This window comes from Pempheris klunzingeri, chromosome 3 (genome assembly GCF_042242105.1).
Source record: "Pempheris klunzingeri isolate RE-2024b chromosome 3, fPemKlu1.hap1, whole genome shotgun sequence".
Classification (NCBI taxonomy): Eukaryota; Metazoa; Chordata; class Actinopteri; order Acropomatiformes; family Pempheridae; genus Pempheris; species Pempheris klunzingeri.
In genome coordinates, this window is record NC_092014.1 from 4,561,716 (window position 1) to 4,585,871 (window position 24,156).

Below are 24,156 nucleotides of genomic sequence, written 5' to 3' on the forward strand. Positions count from 1 at the left end.
GCTCTGTGGTATTCGAGCCTCCCAGTGAGCCACGGCAGTGAAACTAAAGCAGCTAAATGGAATCCAGCCTCCATTCATTTTATTATTTATGTCAAAATGTCGTCTGATGCTCCATGCTCGTGCTCTTAAATTGTGGAATGCAGCTTTTGAAAGATGTTGATGTATGACGGCCTCCCTGACACTCATTGTTTAGTATTTTTGCTAAATTCAGCGGTAAACTTTGTCAGTGTGTTTGATCGGTGTAGTTAATTGTAAAATACAGTCACATATAAACTGTGATGAAATATAATGACAACACTGTGCGTATTTATGTTATATAGCTTATATAAATATGTCTGTATGTGTTTAATACTCATGACTGAGGCTTTCTGAAACTCAAACATTTATAAAGACAACATGCTGTAGTTTTAGATCCATTTGATCTGTTAAAGTCAGTATCATCAGTGAATATCGGCTGATGACGTCATGCTCTGTTCAGCCTGCACAGGTTTCATCCCTGTCGAGACAATAAAGTATGTTCTTGATTTGAATTGCAGAAAGAATAAAGAAAGAGAGAGAGAGAGAGAGAGAGAGAGAGAGAGAGAGAGAGAGAGAAGAGGAGAGGAGGGCTGAGCTGCCAGCTCAGTTCAAATGAGAATTGGGTCCTCGGGGTACACGCACATGTATGCATGTGAGAGACAGATAGGGGGGAGAGAGAGAGAGAGACAGGGTTGTGCGAGAGAGAGATAGGAGAGAGCAGGAAGGGAAAATGCAATTCCAGATTACATGTGCTTGTGCTGCAGCGTGGGTGGGCATGTGTTGGAGGGAGTGAGGGAGAGTGTGAAAGGGAGAGAGAGAGAGAGAGAGAGAGAGAGAAGCAGTGATTAAGGAAAGAGAGTGGAGATGATGGAGACTCTGCCTGGCAGTGAGTGTGTGAATTGATGTGTTTGACATAATGTGGGATCTTCATGTGGCGACGGCAGTAAATTAAAACTGAAAACCAAACAATGATACAGAGAAGTATTGTTATTAAAGTTGAAGGAGTGATGTTCCAACAGTCTCTTTACTGTATTTTCTACTTTGCACATCTCCTAGCAACCACGACAGACACCATTTTGAATGTTTTATGATACTGTAGCTTCCTGTAAGTTAGACGGCTGAGCAAATAAAGAAATCCTGTGAACAGATTCATACAGGGATGTTAAAAATTAATGGTTGGTTCCAAACTGTGCTAGTATTATTATGGTAAAGCTGAGACGAGGGCAACAAGTATTGTAAACTGTGGAGATAAAGTTGGAGGCTCGGAAATGCATTTTGTGTACAAGTGTGATAAACTCTGCACTAAAAGCCTGGATGAAGTGGGATGTAAAACCTGCACACCACGCAGTGTTTGCTAGCTGTTTTCTGACAAGTATTTCTCCTGGTCGCATTCGTGATGTCATTGACCCAGTTTCAGTAATAAAAATGTTTATAAAATAATCTTAATGGGGACATCAGGAAGCAGCTTGCTTTGAGGGCAAAGATTGAATTATGATTTCATCTCCTGACTTTCAGCAGCAGACGGACCCACGCCCTCTTGTCTAATGAGCTGTGATGTCGAAACCCAAACTATAATTAACTCAGCATTCGTTAAGAGTGTCTTAAAGGGGACATGTGATGCAAAATGGACTATTTTGTCTTTTCAAGATACATATGCGTCCCTGGTGTGTCCAGAGACTCTCAAATGATGAGAGAGGACTATTCTCCCTGCTCCGTCTTTCAGTAAAGTGTGGGGAAAATGCTCCATTTAAACTTGCAGGGACGCACATGCAGGGATCTGTTGAACATGTGACCTCCTTCAGCCCTTAAGCAGGCTGACGGTCCCGCCCAGTGAAAAACCCACCTGAGTCCACCTCACTGTCGCCATTTACCATGTGGCTAACCCTAGCTCCGCTAATACGACGTTTAAGGTAGAGCAAAGCATGCAAACTGTGCTTGGCTGCTAAAACAGAGCTTTCAGAAAGAGAGCAGCACACAGTATGAGAAGCAAGTGTTATCTCCGTGTTTGTATACTCACCTTCACAGAACATTCACAGACTGTGACGACGAATTCTGAGTGATTTTTTTTTTTGACGTAGGTCCTCAAAGGCCATTGTCAAACAAAGGTTTTACTTTGTTTCTCTCACGATTGTCACCTTTGGGAGATGCACAGAGGGACGACACGCCGATGACGCGCTTCCACGCTCGTATACAAGACCTACAGCATGACATGCAGTAAAGTAACACAATCAATGTTGTGGCACCTTAACAAGACACCTCCTGACTCTCTGAATGGGAATCTCAGGCTGAAGTTGTGCTCCTGCACCTCCACTGTTAATAACACACAATATTACCATGATATCTACTCTTATTAAGTGTTAACAGTCATGTCAATCACATCTGGCAATATCCTGTTATATATATACATGGCTTCATCCCACGACAGAGCTAATAAAGTCTAATAAATCTCCAGCTGAACAAGTAATGATGTGAGGTTTCTGATACTGATGAATCAGTCTTTTTAAGAAACGCTGAGACCTCCTTCACGTTCACCGGAGGGCAAACCACATCACCTGAGAGGCCTCTGCTCTTAAACGCTGCATTTGTACACTTGACTAAAAGCCTCTTGAGTACACACACGGCACGATTCAAGTCCATTTAACTATGTAGCATCCCTCACATTTGCACAACAAATAGTCACAGAGACGAGCGGCCGTGTGAATGCGAGGCTGTTTCCTCCTGAAACGCGCAAGTGCTGCGGTTCTCTCTCGGAAAACGGAGCAACATTTCAACAGAAAAGCTCTGCACAGTCTCGCACCAAAATTACAAAATGATGAAAGCATTTTGCAGCACACTGAAAGGTTTTCGGAGCTGCTTCCTGATGAAATATCTTTAATGTATCTATCAAAGTCGACCTGATGAAAAACACTTTGTTCGCCTGGGTGTTTGCTGAGGTGTATTAAAGGTATGTAAATATGAAACAGGCTCGTGGTAGAGTCCTGTCATCGTTTTTATTTCGCTCTTATGCGTTGAGCTTTGGTGTGAAATTGCTCTTTTTTCTGTGTGGTCATGATGAAAATGCAAAATATCTGAAAACTTAGCCACAAGTGCTCTCATCTCAATGAGTGAGAAAGACAGTGACGCTCTTGACAGTAGGACCAATGCTACAGTATATGTGTGTGTGTGTGTGTGTGTGTGTGTGTGCCTCAAAGTGTGAGACATATTGTGCAAGTGTGTTTGTGTGTGTGTGTAACTGATGCCTATTTGAAAGCCGGGCGCTAGTCTTTGGTCCTTCAATCGCCAATTAACAAGGGCCCATTTAATTGCAGTGGTTTGGGAGGGCATACAATTACCACTGGAGCTGAACCAAGCTAAACACACACACACACACACACACACACACACACACACACACACAATTCTTCTTAATGAGCAGCACTATCAGCCCTCCTTTCTTCCTCTCTTTCATTTGCATTTTGCTCACTCTCTCCTCCTCCTCCTCACCCTCCCGCCTGCTCTGTCGAGGCGTTTAGATTAAACTCCTCCTGCCTTCATCTTCCTCCTCTGTCTGTCACTTTCTGTCCTGTGATGTGTTTCGTTCAAAGCTGCTGACAAACCTCTCTTCCTATCCTCCGTTCCTTTGTCTTAAATGTTGCATCTAACCATCTTCTCCTTTTTTCTTTTGTCAAGTCTGTTCTCACCTTTTTAGTCTTTAGTTTCCTTCATCTTCCCCCCCCCCCCTTCATTATCTTAATTCTGACTGTAATAAAAGTGATGAGCTGATTTAACTGGACACAATAGCATACATTTACATACATATTATTCGGTTTTATTTTTCTTTCAACTGTTGTTGATTTAACTGCTTTCAGTTTTGACTGTATTTCTAACTCTGTCTTTCTTATTTCTCGCCCCCTTTCTTTCTTTCTTTCTTTCTCTCTCCTGCTCTCACACAGGTTCTTTTAAAGGCATGTGTAAGCAGATAGATCACTTCCCTGAAGATGCTGACTATGAGGCGGATGCTTCAGAGTACTTCCTACGTAAGTCCATCCATCCCTCCATCCCTCCATCCATCCCTCCATATTCCCAGTATGTATTGTATGTTTTCATCCATTTATTCAGTTTAGTTTGTGTTATTTCCCTATTACCTTGTATTTATTCTTGTCTTTGTCAATGACCATATTGAAATATCAATATCAATCGTACAGTGAAACATACTTGTATTGCTTCCGTAAAGTTGTGTTAACTTCTACAGTGAGAAAAACCATAGTTTTACTCAGAGCACAGACTGAATCTACGGGATCCCACAGTTAATATGATTGAAGTTTCAGCATTTAAGTATCACTAGATGCAAAAACACATCAGTGTGAATTCTGCCACCACAAAACTGGAATTGCTCAAGTCTGATGTAAGAAAGAAAGACAGATAAAAGATGGGGTTAGGGGAAAGCAGCGTTGACCAATGAGGACGAGTGGAAGATGGAGAATGAGCACAGGAGGGCCGGGGTGAAAAGCCTGAGAGAGCAAAGACAAAGAGTCGCAAAACAATGAAGATGAGAAACTACAGAGAGCAATGTAAAGGTGGAGAGACTCAAAAAAAGGAGAACAGGAAGAGGTGGGTGTCGTGGAGGTCACTGATGTGGAAGAGGAGCAGGGAAAGGCAGCAGAAAGTGCGATGAAGTCTCAGAGAAGATTGTGGGAGGTGAAAGAGGACAGGAAGATGAGGTGGCAGGAGAAGGCGAAAGACAAGGAGAAGGGAAGGTTGCGGAGGTGAAGGACAAGGAGTAGGGTACTAGTGCAGTGCTGTTGCTCTCCCAGCGGCTTGCCAATTAGGACACTTTCTTCTATAAATACTCCAGGCTCTGCTATGTGGGTCACACCTCTCCCTCTCCTCCTTCCTTCCACCCATCCCTTGCCTCCTCCCTCTTGCTTTCCATCCATCTGTCTGTCCATCTCCACTGAGGCCTGCACGTCTGTCTGACAGCTGGTGGATGGAAACCATGGGGTGGAGCGAGGGAATGATGGGGAACAGGACAGAGAGGGAACCGAAGTCGGCGTCAGAATCTCACTTGAAATGCTTGTTAGAAAGTTTCTCAAAGTTTTGGTCGGTTTGGTTTGACAAAGAGGGCACCAGAGCTTCTACATCACTTCCATGTGACAGTATTTTTGTACAGTTTACAACAAACAACAACCTGCATCAGTCTTTTGGTTAGGTTTTATGAATTTCTTTTTAAATGTGCTGGGTTTCTAGGTGAGGTGTGAGATTTCCTGAAGGTCCTTGAGGACTGAGCAGGCCCTCTGTGGAGAACAGCACTCATATAGCCGCTGAAACAGCAGTCGGCAGTTTTGGAGTGGAAGATAGAAGCTGCTATTCATTTTGAATTTACTGTATTTGGTCCAGATGAACCACTGATCCTGCATTCTCTGCTATCCCGCTGTGCGTTGCCATGGCAACCATTTGAAATATCCCTGCACTTCTGTGTTTGTATATGCATTGAGATACGCTTAAGCTCGCGACACACTTGAGGACTAGCGGAAACCCACAAAGTCTGGACAAGCCGCACATGGGGATTGTTTCCACCAACTTGCCAACCTTTTGAACAGTCTTTAACAGTCAGGAAGGAGCATAATCCTTATGAGTGAGCAAATATGTGACGGTAACGGTCAGTAACAACTGGAGCTCTGGCTGCACAGTTATTCTTGTACAAAAGCAATCATGCACTGTTGTATGCAGTGTAAATTGTACTGAAGAGGCCAAAAAAAAAAAGGAGCAAAAAGCACAAAGTCTGGTTGAGATCTGAGATAGAGAGGCTTGGGTACCATTATGTCTCCCTCCTACAGCACCTAACATCATTGATCACCAATGTCAGTAGCGAATGTCAAACATTAAAAAAGCCTTTATGAACACAGCTGATCGGATGTTAGAGTCTTTACCATCACACACTATGACTGTCGACAGAAACCTGGTCCACCTGGGTCCGATCAGTCATCAAACATATTCATAAAGATTATTTAGTTTACTGTAAAATTATAGTGTCATGAATTGATCATCGGGGCATTTCTTTCTCAAGCTATGGCCTCATGATGACAGTGAGACGTGCAGTTTCAACAGGTAAAGCCGTATGAATGAATAAAAATACAAAATAAGGACTTTTGATTTGATTTCCCAGATTTTGGCACATTCTACATTTGCATTTTGTGAACTGTCCTGGGACGGGTTTTATCTTTTTTCCACCCTCTTTATATGTATGCACCTGAGTGCCGCTGACCACTTACAGGATAAGACTGGCATCATTCCCAACTCCATTTGTTCCTCCTGAAGAGATACAACTTCACAAACGAGCCCTACTACAATTTCATTTTTTTTTTTTTAATCTTTAAAACAGGCTCTGAAATGTCTTTAGACAGCAGGGCACAGTAGTTGTTACCACAGGTTAATTGAACAGTAGTATGTAGTGCATTTGTTGGGGACAATTCTCGACAGAGGATTAATACTCATTTGGTGTGCTGCTAAAAATTCACAAGGAAGCATCAGGGCATCTATTGCAACTGCGTGACAATGTGTTTAATAGTTTTTGGACCACAATGAAGCAGTAGAGATAAAATCAGTGGGATCAATCACAAAGCACTCATTAAGTACAACAAGGTTTATTTGTGTTGGTATGTTGGTTTATTCTTTAAATGTCTTAAATGCATTACAAAACCAGCTGCTCCTGCTTTGCACTTGCACAAGGTTATGATGTTTGACCAGCTTGCTAATGAGCTACTTAGCCAATAAAGACTGTTTCTAGAGGGGATGTGTATACAGCATAAATTGTGGTGTCTAATTCAGCATTGCTGTGTCAGGACCATAATTGTATGCGACTGTGACCATTTGCACAGAATGTCCTTCTGTTCTTATCCCGTTTGTTTCCTGAGCACCACTTTTATGTATTGCAGGAGTACATAATTATTGCAAATGCACTAACACACTGACTCCTGCACTCTTTTTGTTTTGGTTCCCTGTAATCTTCAGTGATATGTTAATCGGAGCGCATTCTGCTGTTGAACTCCCTGTAAGTCACTCTGAATAACAGTGTCAGCTAAATTACTAAAATGACAATGTAAAGTGTGGATGGTGATGCATTCTGACAGATGGAAATGATGCAACATTTGTTTATCAAGGCACTCACTCATGCACATTTCCACTTGGAAGCTTCCCAATACAACCACAGTCTCTTACAAGTGGCCAGCTCTACTTGACTGGTTGGCTGCCTTGTTATACAGTATACCACCTCTCCCCTATCCCCAACAAGCCTCAAATGTTGATTTCTCAATTCTCAGGCTTCTGCCCGAGACTTTCAATCATATTGTTTTTACTATCAGAAGCCTGGGATAACGATATGAAAAATATTGCCGAGCTCAGCTCACTGAAACGGCAGCACTCAGTGTTTGTTGACTTGAGTGCTCCTGATATGCTCAGTGCAATGATAGGTGTCCACCTCAAACAGAGTTATTACAGGGAAATCCACGCTGAATCATACAGAACAGAAAGCCTAAATCTTGCAGCAGCCGTGTTTTGCCTTTGAAAGCTGTAAGACACAACCCCACACGCCTAATCTCCAAAATAGATTGTTTATCAGTGCCTTTCAAGACAAACCATACGACTGAATATATGATCTTCCACCTCTATAGTTAGGTTTAATGAGGTTTAAGCAGAACAAATGAGTTTCGTCCCCACTCCTAATGATCTACAGGTGGCACCAACACAACAAGGTATGCTGCAATGCACCAAGAAATGCATGGAAAATTAAACATGGATGTACATGATGCTGGATTTAAAAGAGAAGGAGGAATGAGATGCACGTTTGTTCAGCCTCAAGGATACACACCACGAGTTTTGATGAGTGTATACAACTTTTGTTGCTTTAAAATAAATCTCCACAGGGTACCTTGGGGTCCCTGTTAGCTGTAGTCAGGTGCACTGACCTGAAAAGACACTGAAATTAAACAGACGGTGAAAGAAGGTGAAGACAATTCGATTGCTCCTAATTTCTGTGGAGACTTCACACAGTGCATCCTAGATGCTGCATCAGTTGTCTTCAACCAAGACAGACTGCAAAGCGTAAACCGAGCAACAACAGACGACACCTTCTGCTACACAGTATGTGTCCGAAAACAGTGCACTTCTGTGGTCTCCTCTGGCCCTTTGTTATTATGTGCATTTGCCCTTTAAGCTACCTGCTCAGCTTCAAACTGATCCAACAGTGTAAATAAGTGCAGCAGCTTTTCAGTTTTAGTATAAAAATCCACTTGCTCAAATGACTCAACCTCATTTCTGGAAGAGATAGACAGAAATTCATAATTCATGAGCAGCGCCGCCATTTAGACCATTTGTACCAACTCTAACATTATATGATGAAAGGTGTCATTCATTTTGGATTCTTAACACTCTCTCCCTGCCATTCTCCGTCCCTCTCTCTTTCCCCAAGAGTCTTTTGCAATCTCTCTCCCTCAGTCTCTTGCTCTCTGAGCCGTCTCACCCCGCCACCCCCACTCCCCCCCACTCCCCCACTCTCTCTCTCTGGGTGAATTTGTACATGTGGTTATGTAAGGGCGAGCAGTCAGCCTTCCTCCTGCAGCAGTACTATCAGCCGCAGCCACAGAGAGAGAGAGAGAGGACAGAGCCACCACCCCAATCCTTCACTACAGCATAATAAAGAGGACAGGGCTTACAGTTTGCCATGCTGGCGGACCCATGTGAGTCACATAGCAGAATCCTCTGAAACCTGACTGACTAATTAATGGATACTGACCGTTCCATATGTGGCAACATATCTAATATCTGAGTGAAACCAAGAGGATCTGATAGCGCTTGATCACATACTACAGCGAGATCACCACGGGACACAACATTTTAGGATATCAGAAGTCTATGTAAATAATATAAGCTATCAATTTACAGATTTACAGATATTAAATTGGTAGAAGCAGCTGAAAATAGGAGTGTTAATTATTCCTATGAATGAGTCTTTGAGCATATAAACAAGTTGTTTTGGGATTTATTTTTATGAATTTACATTCATTCATAGGTCTTTACTATCACATTGCTTCTGTTTATGACCACGGCTGCTTGTTAACTGATAGCACATCATGCGGCTGCAGGTGTTTCTGTCTCTCTACTTGGGTCTTTTGAGTCAACCGTATTTTGGATTGGGCCTAATTTTCCTCTGGTCTCCTTCCTCAGGTATCCCGTTTATATATTTATTAATTTATGCAAATGGTGTTCTGGTCCATTTTGGATCTGGTCCAACATTTCATTATTCATATTCCTAGCGGACAGACTAAAATGTCTTTACATCTCTCACTTCTCTCTTCTTCTCTCATGAACTGAACGGGAAGCGGACAATGTTGATATTGGACAGTTCTGCAAAATCCCTAATCATGTGTCGTGACACACTAAGGAGAAGATCAATCAATCAATCAGTAAATATTTTGGAAAGCCAACAGTGACTGCTGGTTTGAGAATTGTTGCACTGCACCAAACACAGCTTTCCATATTTATTTCATTGAGCCTATTCATTTCAATGAAACTGGGATGGCATGCAAATGCAGTGACAAGCTCTCCAGAAAACAAAGCTGATATGAGGACACAACATTCACCTCAGCCTGCTGAGACTCTGTGATGTCCTACATAAGCCATTTTTGATGTATAGTCTAATGTCTAACATATCTCTTGCACTGTCTGCTATTATTGCACATGAACTCCTGTTGTCCTTGAAACCCGAGTTGGTGTTTGTTTTATGATAGAGTTGGGTGACAGTCTTGTTTCTTAGTCTCATCAGGGTGGATTCTGGTACCTTCACTGTACTCACAAACAAAGGAATTCAGCTTACAATCAAAGGCATTATTTACTTGTTTCCACACTTGAAGCACAATTCTCCTTATGCTAAAATTAGAAATAGGAAGTGTGTGTTTTTGGTTCGTGAAGTGTGAAGTGTTTGTATGAGACTGTGTACAAGTCGAAGAGAGTTTTCAGAGTTGATGACGAAGGAACTGTGTGTTTTTGGGGTTTAATTCAAATTATGTTAAGCGTGCAATGCTTGCTTATTAATAAGGGTACTGGCACTAATGGCGTGAAGCCATTGTGTGTGTGGCTGCATGGTTGTGTGTGTGTGTGTGTAACAGCATAAATTTAGGACAGCATAGTTGCAGTGTGTATGCAAGGTTAGATGAAAAGGGTGTGAAGTATACAACACAGTGTGTGAATGTGTGTTTTTGTAAGTGTAGGTGTGTGTGTGTGTGTGAAGTGTGTGTGTGTGTGCATGCGTGTGTGGTATCGTGCAGGGATCCGTTGAATGGGATTAGATATGGCCGACAGCTTGGCTCTGGCCCTAACTGGCTTGAACATGGCACAGTCTTACGCACACACACACAAACACACACACACACACATATTTGTACTTCTTCTTTGAGGACCCTCTTTGAAATAATTTCTCTCTTAGCCCTGAAATCAAACCGTCACATCTACTGCCTATCCTCAACCCTAACTAATGGTGGAAAGGTGGTCAGACCTCTTCTTTAAAAGTACCTTGTTTAGCTCTTTTAAGACTGAAAGTCTGCACACCATAGTATTAATAGTATTAATAGGGCCTGCTGCGGCTACGGTCTAAGGTTGCAATTAGGCAGCATCATAGCATTGATGCAACTCTCCCTCTCTCTCTCGGTTTAAGTGGTGGATCCAACACCTACTTTACAGGAGTGTGTAACATCACATCTTTTCCAAGTGCTGTGTTATACAGCTCTGTGTATTTGGACTGCAGCATTGTAAGAACGGTTATGTTATCAGCACCTCCATTGCTGGACTTTGACTCACGATGCTCGCCTGCTTCATTTTGAATGGCCAAAAGCCTTTTATTTTGAAATCGTATCTAGTTTGCAACACAATTGAAGAAAGCAAGTAAGTTGTTTTTTTTTCTTTTGGAGCGTCATGAAGAGCAAACCAAGAGGGCTACCAAGAGTAGAAATCCGAGCGAAAATAGCCTGTAGTTCTTCCAGGTCACCACCTACATCAAAATAACGGCCCTGGTGACTTGGAAGAACAACAGATTTGAAGCAGCAGAACTCTGCTTTTTTGTTCAATATAACCAGACTGAAGAATGAATTTCTTCAGTTGACTTCATTAACCACCAACACTGATGCAGGTATCCACATAAAAAGCAGCAAGATTTCACTATGAGGCACAAAAAGCCACATGAACAAGTGCGGACTGGGCAAAATGTCCTCTCTTCACAAAAACTGTTCTCACTCATAAGGTCCAGAAGTTGGTCCTCACAAAGAAAGAAAAACAAGAAAACATACACACAGAGTCCTGATTTGCTCTGAAGTGGAAGCAGTGCGCAGTCTTGCCATTGCTATAATTAGATCACTGGATCCTCGTACATAATGCTAATACTACGGATGCTAGGAGACACGTGACGTCACCCACTGATGACATCATCCGACTCCCTGACGTCACCGCAGCTATTTTTGGGGACCGATTTGTGACACGGAGGCATATCACGATTTACATGAGTAATACGGCATGATAATGACTGGCAGCCTGCAAGCCTGCGCCCGTGTGTGTGTGTGTGTGTGTGTGTGTGTGTGTGTGTGTGTGTGTGTGTGTGTGTGTGTGTGTGTGTGTGTGTGTGTGTGTGTGTGTGTGTGTGTGTGTGTGTGTGTGTGTGTGTGTGTGTGTGTGTGTGTGTACAACATTCATACAAAAACATGCACACCGTTACAGAGGCACATGCATACACACGTGCCCGGTAGTGTGTGTTCATGCTTCCTCCTCCTTCTAAATAAGATCTGCTCATTTTCTAAAAACGATTCTACTGGTGAACACATCTGTCAGCTTTACATGGAGACACACACACACACACACACACACACACACACACACACACACAGTTCGTTATTCCCCTGTAGATGTTTTGCCAAGTTCCCACTACCACATGTTCTTTGCTGCTGGGCTCTCCCATGTGGGCGAAATGTGTGTGTGTGCGTGTGTGTTAGAAGTTAGATGGGTGTGTGTGTGTGTGTGTGTGAAAGAGAGAGCAGATCGGTCCTGCGTGGGTAGTGTACAGTGTGTATGGGAAACACCCCACTTTGGAGCAGGAAAGTGAGCAATTGAGTGGGTGGGAGGCTGATCGATGAGTGTGTTCACTTTGTAGCTTGTTGAGCTGATGTGTGTGTGTGTGTGACAAAGTAATGGGAGGGGGGTGTTGCTGCACTGTACTGTAGTTTGTGTGTATACATTATTGTGTGTGTGTGTGAACCCAGGGAGCTCCCATGGTGGTGTCCACCCCCGCCTCTATAATTCAGCCACAATTACAAGGCTCTCCTCTGCTGCAGCTAATGAAACCATAAGTCAGCCAGACACACACACACACACACACACACACACACACAACCATAAAAACACACACCACTGCAGCAGAACCAACCAAGCAGTGGGAGAAATGAAGGGAGGGTGAAAGTGTTAGAGAGAGAATGAGAAAGAAAAGTGGTTTCAGAGAAGGAGGAAGGAAAAAGAAAGAGTTTTTGATTGTCTGCTCTGTCTTCTGTCTGTGTCTTGTATCTGAACCATAACGGCCAGTACATATTGAGTCACATGGTACAAGGATGACAAGATGTCACACACACACACACACACTGTTGCTTAACTTTTTAAGTTTACAGAAGAAGAAAGGTAGCTTAGCGTCAGTGTTTTACCGCCTGTGTGTATATGCAGGTAGGGATGGGAATCTATGAACCTGTTCCTTTTGAGATCCGCTGGAGTCATACACCTCCGAGATTATTCTACTCCTATTATCGATGCCGACAGTGGCACATGGCAAAAGGACTTCAATGTCATGCATCTATGCTACTGAAAGGGAAGGAGTCATAGTGGAGTGGAAGAAATGGCGCAAAGTGTGAGACTTCATCTCGCGAGGAAAGACGACAACAGGGCTCGTTATGATGTCTGTGAAATGATCATTTCAAGTGAGGCGCCGTAGGATGTGTGTACTGCACGGCAAGCGAGTGGTGGAGCAAGAGAAGAGGGAATGAGTGGCAGACAAAGTGACGGTGAACGGCGAGTGGAGCAGAGCAAAAGTTTAGCAGTAATTATGAGGTTTGTTAAGAAAAAAGGCTGCAGCAGGAACCACAAACAGTGGAAACCAGCACGATGCTGAAACGTCTTTCTACGCATTGTGATGTTAAATTCCAGAAATGCCATGTATCAGGTTCCGTTTTTTTTGTTTTCCACTAATAAATGCACTGGTATCAATGAAACTTATCAATTTCCATACCTACAGTATATGCAAGCTATGATTTTTGATATGAAATGTCACTCAACTGATGGTTAGTAATAGTTCTGCTAAACTCAACATCAGTAGCAACATGGTCAATATCATCAAGTTGGGCGACTGTGTCAGTATGTGCAGGTGTGATATCAAGCCCTCCTGACTGTTTTCTAATTTGAAATAGCATCAATTAAATATTAATCATCCACTACTGCTTGGTCTGACAGGAAAACATTGCAACAATATTACAAATCAGTTACACTTGTGTTCATAGCGTCCGAACAGTCCTCCTGCGACCCTGCACAGGATAAATGGGTATAGATAATGGATGGATTGATGGATGCAGATAATCAGCGCTTGATCCCTTTGCTAGTAATGCTAGCTTATTGCTTTCACATTTCACGACCAACCTCTAACACAATTGAGCAATGTTATCTTTAATTGCGTGATTGAATGGTGCAAACTTTATTGCTCGATTTAACTTTTTGTAAAAAGTCAATTCTGACTATCTTGGGAGCAGTTACTGCAGTGAGCATGTATATTATACCGACTGCACACTGTAGAGCACATTTTTTCTCTTCTTTGCAAAGTGGCTCCCAATTTCTAGTTCATTTATCAACTATCCCTTGTGTTTTACAAGAGGCATTAACCTCTTAAGACCCGAGCTCTTGTTTGATATACATTTTTTATTTCTCCTTGCTATTTGGGCTTATTGGACCCTGATAAGTATAAAACCTAAGCATCATCTTTTTACATGGTGTAGTTTTAGAGAAACATGATGTCCACATATGTGGACAATCGGTCTTAATTTCCAGAAAACACAATAAAGTCACCTTTGTGCAAAACTCTTTATTTCCACCCTGAACATAGCAGTTTTTTTTTCCTGACTGCTTTTGCATGTATTTATAACACATACAAAACATATTTTGAACATGTTTTGAAAATCACGGTGCAAAAAACAATATGAAATATCAACAATTTTGCCCACATACATGTCCATACGGCCCCAGCTAAGCAGAACTAACTACTATGGTAATATAACCCAGAGTGTGATGTCCACGCATGTGTACGCCAGGTCTTTAGAGGTTAAAAGTGTTAAGGCTTCATACAGATGAGAACAACCAGCAGCCAGTCGGGAGATTCGGTGATGCTGTTGGCTTCACTGTAGGTACAACAGTGAGGAGGAGCAAAGTTACAGAGCGGGCAAAGACGAGAATAAATAGCCGTAGAACTATTCTGTTTTTCAGAACAGTGTCTTGGACAGCAGATGCTTTACGAAATGAGTTTGCTGATGTTGTGTTGTATGATGAAGCAGGATGGCCTGAAGTTTACAGAAACAATCCCACAACCAGGAGGTCAGAGGTTCCGTCTCCCCAGCAGCCTCAAGCATCCACGACAAAGAACCTAAAGACACACGGCAGACTTCTCACACCGCTGCTGCTGAAGCTCGTTCACTCTCAGCTCACCTCTCTGTGTGTGTGTGTGTCTCCCTGTCTCTGTGCCGTGATGTGCTTGGTGGCGGGGTGCGCCTGGAGGCCAGCACATTTGGTTAAAAATTCTTCCTTTAAACTCCCTGCCTTCTGCTTTAAGCGCCAGTGCAGAGAGGAATGGAGAGAGGGAACGAGAGAGAGAGAGAGAGAGAGATTGCTCGAGGCAGAGCAGCTTCACAGAGAAGTGAAGGCCTGCAGTCTTCCCGCTTCTCTTCTTGTCTCGTCTTCTTTTTCCTCTCCTGCTTTCATTACTCTTTCTCTCCTATTCTTTTCCTTTTCCCTTTTATCCCAATCAATTTCAGCCTCCCACCACAGTCGCCTTTTTTGTATTGTCCCGTATTTGTATCACGCTTTATTAAAAAGTCTTACCGCTCACTGTTCCGCCAACTTCTACAACTTAACGCATTTCTTTCATCTAAATTTGTGAAAAAGTGGAATGTGCTCTTGGGGTCTATCCATCCTCAAAGATAAATTTGTCTCTGATACAGCAGAGCAGAGCAGTTATAACCTCTGTGGCCTTAACAAAATCAAACAACGTTTCATTTTATCAGCATACAAAACACAGCATGCATATTTACGTCTTTGTAACTTCTTCTATATCCTGATACACACCTGATGTAATTTCTTCATCTTGTTAGGTGTCATCTCTGAATGTCTAAAAAGTCTGCACCACCCAGCTCCTATTGTCTTAAACAAGGACTTTTTGAATGACGTTTTCTGACTTTCCTAAAGAATCCTGTTTCCACTTTGAGTAATTAGCGACCTCCTTGTCATTACCAAGCACTGGGTTAGCATGATATCATTTTCACTGCCATTAATACTCTGATGCAGTGGTCTCAAAGGGGCTGACTTGAATGCCTTGATGCGACTGCTGTTGCCAGGGTAATCAAAGTACAAACTTGGTATCAGTATTCAAATACTTTTTTTAGTTGTTAATATTATTATTATATGCAGGCTAACCCAAAAACCCCAAATGCTCTGTGAAATAAGAAATGGTAATCCAACATTTTTTACTGTGCGTTAACATTAAATCATTATGAGTTATTCCCAGACAAGGACATTTAACCTTAGTGATAGTTTTTATGCCTCACAGCTCTTATCTAAAACTGATAAAGAGCTCCTTCTGTCCATGGACGGCAATAGAGAACATCTGAGGAAGAACTGAGAAAAACTGGTCGCTGTCCTCTCGAGTGGTGGAGACGTAACGTGGAACCATATACATGCCTGGCAATTCTAACTGCAGCAAAGCGCTTGCTTTGCATCCCTCATCAACCTCATCAGAATTCATATTTCTAAAGCTTTACTTTACTTGCAAGCAAAACTAGGAATTCACTGTTGCTTGCTGTTGTGGAAATGTTGGAACTCCTGTCACACAATCTAAAGCGGATTGAGCAGTAAGAGGCCCATGTTTAAGCTCTAGGTAGGCCAGTTTGTGTGAAGGCTTGAAAAGACCACAGGGGCTGTAATTTATATTTAGGCCGGTTGGTAAAGCACAGATTTTTTCTTCATTTCTTTCCCCCATGTATAGCCTACTGCTTTACAGACAAATCTTGACTTCAATTTTCTATACTGATATTTCATTTGGCTGTAATTGTATTATTTGATTACGGTTCTACGAATTGGTCTTCAGTGACGATGGCACTATTTCTTTTTTCTTACTTTATGTGCAACCATTTGTATATAGAAACTAGTTTATTTTGGGAGATACTGCTCTTAAAAATCAGGTCTTAACAGTATTTTACGATACTTTTTGCGTCATGCCCTGCCTTCTGCATGCTCTGCAAATGGTAGTCTGGACAGCCATAGTTTGCCATTGTTTCTGAAATTACAATAAAAGTTCAGTGGCCAATGTGCCACTGTTGCATGCTGAAGTGTAAAGCTTGACAGGTGGAACCACAGTAACTAAGATGTGTGGAGCTTAAGAAATGATCAATAAAAATTTCACTGCAAAATACAACCTTGTGCCATATATTATGTGCTGCTGAGGATAGAATATTTGCTGTGTGTGTCTCCTAACATCACAGAGAACCTCAGCCAGCAATGTGTTCACCTCAAGTGAGTGATAAATCAAGTGTATTACAGGTGTATGCAGGCGTGTGTGTGCGTGTGTGTGTGACAGGAGGCATTTCCGCTTACTCTGGAAAAAGAAAATGTGTGCCTGTGTGTGCATACAGTATGTGGCCGGTATGAGGGGCTTTCCACCTTGAAGACAATTTGCCCTGACAGCACATGTCAATGAAGAAGAGATGGGGTTAAAACAAATACGATGGAGGAGGAGGAGGAGGAGGAGGAGGAGGAGGAGGCCTGGTGCAGTGCCAACTCTGAGGTCACCTTAATATCTGATCTGCTTCAGTGAATGGAAACATCACAGTACAAAGAAAGGGAGAGAGAGGGGGGGGTGGAAAGAAGAAAGTGAGAAAAACAGAAATGGAAGGAAAAAGGAAATGGAGAGTTGTCTTCATCATTAAAAACAAGATCAAGGACAAGTGTCAGTGACACGCTCTTTCTTCCTTCAGCTGATATTTTTAGGTGCCCTTGAGCATTGCACTGAAGGCTAACTTTGGCTTTTTTTGTCTTATCTTGCTAGTTTTGGTCGTCATTGTATCAGCTCTGATACCATTTTACAGTGGGAGCACATAGCTGCAATAAAGTTTGACAGGGCAAAAAACACAAAAAGGAATCATCCTTTAAACAAGATTGTGGTTAGATTATAAAATTCCTTCTGCTTAAATTGCCAACCTCCTAATGGTGCATTTAGAAAAGCTGTTTCAGCAGTCAAACTGTTTTCAAACTGTCGTCAACTCAGGTTGGACACAAATATATTATCTAGTAAAGTTGAGAATTAACCAAACCTACACACCCAATTCTACATAGCACAGTAAATGTGTGTTTAGAGGATCATGACACTTTATGTGGATCCATTTTTGGTTTTGCAAAGGATGTATAGAGAGAGACAAAAGGAAAAAGGAAGAATATAATACTCCCACAAGAGAAGCAGTTCTATGCTGGGAACTGTTTCAGTATGAAAACCGCCAAAAGTTCAGGAATGTGACATTGGTCGCCTCAGAGACCAGATCGAGCTCCGTGACCACGGCAGTACCATGACAACCCCGAGGCCAATCAGCAAATCAGCCACGCAGAGGGCAAACAGACAGACAGCTGATGGACAGACTGATAGGGGAGGGAAAGAGGACAGAGACGGACAGAGAGTTAGAGCGATGGAGCGATAGAGCGATGGAGAGAGGCCTGATAGAAGGAGACGGACACGCTGCACAATGGAAGAGAGATCTTTGATGCCGATAGAAAAGGAAAAGAGGAGTCAGGAGATAGAAACGTGGAAAACGTTTATTAGCAGGCAAATATACTAATATAGGAGAAATAGCTGAGGTCTAAAATAATGCAGAATAAAAGGGATCATATCACAGTTATATATCTTCTTTTTTCCCAATTGACTGCAGAACTGCTGACCATTTTATTGAAGTAGATGATTGAGGTGGTAGTTTGACTTCCAGCCTACATAACTAGGAGGATTTCATTCATTGCAGTAAGCCACGCTGGCACCAAATGAAAAAGTATGCTTTGTAAAGTGTAGGTCTTTAATATTTTGCTCTATTTATCACTAAGAAGATAAACTTTACAATTTAAAGATTTCATCCACGTCCTCCATCATTCATTCATTCAGCCATCATTTTATTTCTAACAATAATAATATCTTTATCATGTCTCCGGTGGTGACAATTATGACGATGACATTTATTTTTGCCTCGATGTGTGCGTGTCCAGGCGCTGTACGAGCCTCCAGTATCTTCCCCATCCTGAGCGTGATCCTGCTCTTCATGGGGGGGCTGTGCATCGCCGCCAGCGAGTTCTACAAGTCCCGCCACAACATCATCCTCAGCTCCGGCATCCTCTTCGTCTCCGCAGGTACGCAGGGGAGGAGAGGGAGGAGCCAGGGAAGGGTGAGGGAAGGAGGGAGTGGAGGAGGAGGAGGATGGCAGAATGAGCAGGAGATGAGTAAAAGTGAAAGTGTGAAGCAAGGGAGCGAGATTCACGAGGAAAGGGGAGGAAAGTGGGGTGAGTAAAATGGGAAAAGAGGAAGGTGGGAGGATCAGTATGGATGAAATAAAGGACAAATAGAAGTGGAAAAAACAAAGGACAGCAGGAGGGTAGAGGTGTGTTGGATACACTTTAGGAAAATGATGAAAGGCATGCTCAGAAAATCAATGTTCTTATCGTCACATCAACATATCGCTCTTTGGATAATGTCAAATGAATGGATGGAAACTGGACAGAGGACAGTACAAAGATGTTATCCCTAAACCAGCAATCATTGATTTTTATGGCCTTTTAGTGCAGCACAACAAGTTGTGGGAACACTGACATATTGGCTATCACCTTATAAAGTTGACAGGCAAATGTGTTAGCAAACATTTCATTTATACAGTGAGGGGACCAAAACCAGTGAACCAGGAAAGCTGCGGGCCAGAAAACCAAAATAATGAGCTGAAAGTGGCTAAAAAAAGGCTCTGTGGAGCTTCAGATTATTATGTTGTTTCATCATTACGAACAGCTTTCACATCATGCAGTCATTTGATCCATTGCTAATATAAAAATAATAATTAAAGCTCCTTTAATGTCAGAATACAAAAATACATTTAAAAAAAACAAACTTGCAGTTAAGTTAAAACACGCATTTTTCCATTTGACTGACTGAAAAAAAAAAAAAAAACTCTAGACATTGTTATTCACTTGTGTATTAAAGAAAATGAAAAGACAGAGGCTGCAGAGCTGAGGGGAGAAACAAATAAAGGGGTGAGGAAAACACTGGTGACAGCACAGTATTGGAACAACACATGCACACACAAATGTCTGCGTTGTGGAGCAGCTGAAAATGAAAACGTCCTGTTTTGGAGACAGCCGGAGCCACGATAATGCTTGCTGACCGCCAGGTGATGAGCTGTGTGGAGTTTAACGTGTGTAGAATACAACAATGGCCTCCGGATAAAGCTAGGGAGGCAAAGATAGCGCAGGTTGCCATTTTGCCAGAGCATTTTTTGTGTTTTTGTGTGTATATGCATGTGTGTGTTTGTACTCTGGTTCTAGGCCATGGCCTACTGTGCTGCGCTAGATAACTAGTTCCCCTCCAAGTCAGAAGTGAGAGATGCAGTTCTCTCTGTTTCCCTCTCGCTCTCTTTCTCACTGTGTCTGTCTCTCTCGCCCTGTTGCTAGGCTAAGAGGAGGCCACTGGGATTACACTCTAAAAATAAGGTGTCCCTGATACTCTTCTGCTCTGATCCATCTCAATCAGGCCCTCGCAGGCCTCACACCTCAGTCTGCTCTCCTGTCTCTTTACACAGTATTGTTTTCGCTGCTTATCTGCATATTTGTCCTTTTGTCTGGCTGCCTGTCTGTCCGCGTGTCTATTTCTGGCTACGCGCAGCCAGAGCGACGATGTATGAGAAGAACAACATATGATCAAAATAGAGGGAGGGAGAAAGGGATAGACAGAAAAGGTGAGACAGACGAGAGAGGTTGGCTGCAAATTTGAACACAGTTGGAGGATGAACTACAGAGATACAGAATTCAAACATGATGTGAGGAAAAAAAAAAAATGTAAGGTTGAATCTGCCCCAGTTTGTATATCAAAGAGGGAAGAGAGAGCTGTGAGGAAAACAGAATACAGTACGAAGAATAAGGCAGGCGGCTTCACTAGAAACGAGGAAACTGAAACTTGATTGTAGAAAGGATTTTGATGTCATTGTACTTTGGCATATCAGTTAATGGTTAAAATGTTTATCTAGTTATCAAGGCACTTTTAGTATGAGCGCCTGCAGTTGTTAGGGCTGCCTGCTAAATCGTGTCTGTTACACCTCATATGTGACTCCACCACTTTTATACCCACTGTTCCTAGTTTAACAACTTTCCTGCACAGCATGCAGCGTACAACGTGTTTTCTTTAATTGGGTTCAACCAGTCATACTTTTCCTCCCCAAAACAAGTCTTAAAGTTAGAAAGTTAATACACTTTACAGTATGTTTGGTAGCTAGCTAGCGAACAAACAGACCAACAGTGTTGATGGAGAGCGGACCAATGTGATGTATGTGGCGCTTGTGTTACTAAAACTTGGGCTCAGCGCCACCAAAGACGATTGTGACGTTTAGTGCTCACACAGCGCAAACAAAACACACACCCATATTTTTTATGACACTTGAAACTTTACAAGTTACAAGTTACAACTTAAATTTAAGAAAATCTCCAAGATACCCTGAAACTTTGCTTGATCAGTGAGTTCTACATTTTCACATTGAATGTTTCTCAGCTGACAAAGATAATGACTGTGGTGACTTTGGTTGTTTGGTGTGTGGGCCTACTTGAATAACAGTTTGGCCGTATTTTAGATTTGATCTCTCTCCCTCTTTTCCCGCCCCAGGCCTGAGCAACATCATAGGAATCATTGTGTACATATCAGCCAACGCTGGGGACCCTTCCAAGAGTGACTCCAAGAAGAACAGCTACTCCTACGGCTGGTCATTCTACTTTGGCGCCCTCTCCTTCATCATGGCTGAAATGGTGGGCGTGCTGGCCGTGCACATGTTCATTGACCGCCATCGGGAGCTGCGCGTGGGGGCGCGAGCCGCCGACTACCTCCAAGGTGCAGCCATCACGCGCATCCCCAGCTACCGCTACCGTTATCGACGCCGCTCACGCTCTTCGTCCCGCTCCACGGATCCCTCGCACTCCCGCGAGGCATCACCGGTGGGCCTGAAGGCCTTCGGGACGCTGCCCTCCACTGAGCTGTCCATGTACACGCTGCCCAAGGGCCAAACAGGCACCCCAACAGCCACCTATAACTCCACAGAGAGGGACCACAACTTCCTGCAGGTCCACAACTGCATCCAGAAGGACCTGAAAGACTCGGGCGGCCACAGCAACACCGCCAACCGACGCACCACACCTGTATGAAACTGATAGAGGGACCTCAGACACTAAAAAAATCAAAAGGAATTTGGGGGGAGGCGGCAAGAGACAGATCACGGTGTAAGGAGACGGAAAGAGTCTTAAATGGATAGATGGAGAGAGGGGTAAGCGACAGAAGGGAAGTTCTGAGCGCTCCACAGCACCTCAGATGATCACTGAGTTTCTGTTTAAAAAAAAGGAAACAGAAAAATGCATAAAAAAAGAAACATGCATGATTTTCCCATCTACCATTGTTTAACAAGTTTTGAACATGTTTGTAAAGATTTGAGGGGGAGGATGGGGAAAGAGGAGTCGGGATGGGGGGCGGTCAGTGGTTGTCTGTCCCGGGGCTGTGGAACTGTGGAGTGGTGGGCCGGGCCGGACTGCCTGTTTAAAGGTGAACTTTGTATTTTTTACTCTTCCTCAGTCTGATCAAAAGGGGGCGTAGTTGACCCCTCGGCCCCGCCTATGATCCCGCCCTGACACTACCATCCCACGAGCCCCCCAACACACACACCCTAACCTCCCTTAAACCCCACTCCTTTCTTTAGTTGCTGTATCTTCTTGATTTCATTCTTTATTCGCATTAATACTGTGAACCATTGCGGTGTGGGGTTTTAGCAGGGAGCAATTCAGGCCGCAAAAAAAGAAAAAAAATGAAAAAAAAACCACATAAGTTAATATATGTATTGATTATATATAAATATATGAATATATATGTTAATAAACCATGACTAGACTTCCCTGGCGCAAAAAATATCAACAAGAAAAAAAAAGAAAACAAAGTAACCTACAAGTGATACTAAATCAAGTCGTCATGGAAACTAAACCAAGATGGAGGATTCATCGTGACTGGCTCATTTGACGGGCAAAGGCTTCTGCCTACTTGATAAACTGATATTGGTTAGTATTAGACACATTATCACATTCTTTTACAACAAAAAAAATCTTTTGGCCTTCCGCCGAAACCCTGGCAGCCATTGTTGTTCAGGGTCAACTCGAGGCGAAAAGTTGACCTCGCTTTTTTTTTTTTTTTTTTTTGCTCCGTCAAAGGGGCGGAGTGAAGAGAGAACTCTGGGCAATGGAGGATCTCTCAGCAAACTTGAAGAAGACTGTGGACTACGAAACGTCACTACTGCCAAAGACACAAAGTAGTGCGTGAGAGAACATGGCTACCAGCGAGGTGAAGCTAAGTGACTCCAAAAAATTAAGAATTTACATGCATGCTAATCAAAATCATCCGATCTGCTTTTAAGGAACCTATGTTTTGAACAATTGAACAATGATACCATGTAAGGGCAGTGGGGTGACAAAGTAGAAATTAATGTTACAGTACTGTGTCTATTTCACTTTTCACTTTTTCTTTTCTTTTTCTTTTGAGTGGGTAATTTGGGGTGGGGCTTCATTACGCTTGAAACAAAAAGAACAAACTTTGGAGAACGTATCAAGGCTTTTTTTAAACAGAAGAAAATCTTATCTTGCCTTTTCATTTGATTTTATTTTCTCGGTTCCATGGAACTCTCACACAGCCTTAGTCTCTTTCTTTGTTTCATTTCTCTTGGTCTTTGGTTTTTGCGTTGTGTTGTTGTAAATGAGAATTTAAAAAAAAGCGTAATGTCTTTCAAGGTGCCAAAACTGAATGATTCTGAACTTGGATGCATCAAGTCCTGATGATGAATAAAAATTGAACCCCCCCGTAGGGAACAGAATGACATTTTGTTGTATCGTGTTTGCGTTCCCAAGTCCACTTAGGCCAGAGAAGGACCAGTGCCTTAGCCTGCATTCATTTAAGGCACTTAGAAATAGCAACCATTTGACAGTCGAGGGATCGGCTCTTGAAAAGGTCTGATGGTAAAGACTCGCTAAGTGTGGTGCAACATTAAGCTCAGCCAAAGGAGCAAAGTTCGCCCAAACCTTTATAAGACCCAAATGCCTCTCAAAGCATTGTGGGAAAGCAGATGAAACACAAATGATGTGCAACGTGAAAAACAAATGGTGGAAAGTTAGTACATTTAGTCAAGTACTGTACTTTTACCTTACTTTAGTAGTTTATGCAACTTTATACTTCTGCTCAGTTACATTTCTGAGCTCCACCTCAACCAGCTAAAATGTTGCTCACATTTCTTTAAATTAAAAACATGATCTACATGATGTTATAACTCATTCACATGGGCAAGGTCGCACGATTTCTTTGCTTCACCAACAGTACAACCCACATTCTTTGCTAAAAAGGGAAAAGTGCAGCTAACAAACATTTTGCAGGCTGGATAGCTTTTTAGCTACTCAGCTGTAGCACAGTGAACAGTTCAAAAATGCAACTTCAGATGCCGAGGCTGGTTAGTTTAGAAGCTAAAAGGTGTGGTTCCTTCTCTTTCAGCACCTCTGCTAACAAAACCCTCACTTGTTTAC

General features: G+C 42.6%; 1 protein-coding gene across 1 annotated transcript in view; it reads left to right on the top strand.

The window, feature by feature from the left end:
• The window catches only part of LOC139199009 (voltage-dependent calcium channel gamma-2 subunit-like), a 57,505-nt gene extending 35,752 nt beyond the window's left edge, over positions 1-21,753 (top strand). The window contains exons 2-4 of the mRNA XM_070828011.1: positions 3,951-4,034; positions 18,574-18,714; positions 21,221-21,753. Of these exons, the coding sequence (XP_070684112.1) occupies positions 3,951-4,034; positions 18,574-18,714; positions 21,221-21,753 (758 nt within the window). The remainder of the gene's footprint in view (positions 1-3,950; positions 4,035-18,573; positions 18,715-21,220) is intronic.
• Positions 21,754-24,156: the final 2,403 nt, after the last annotated feature.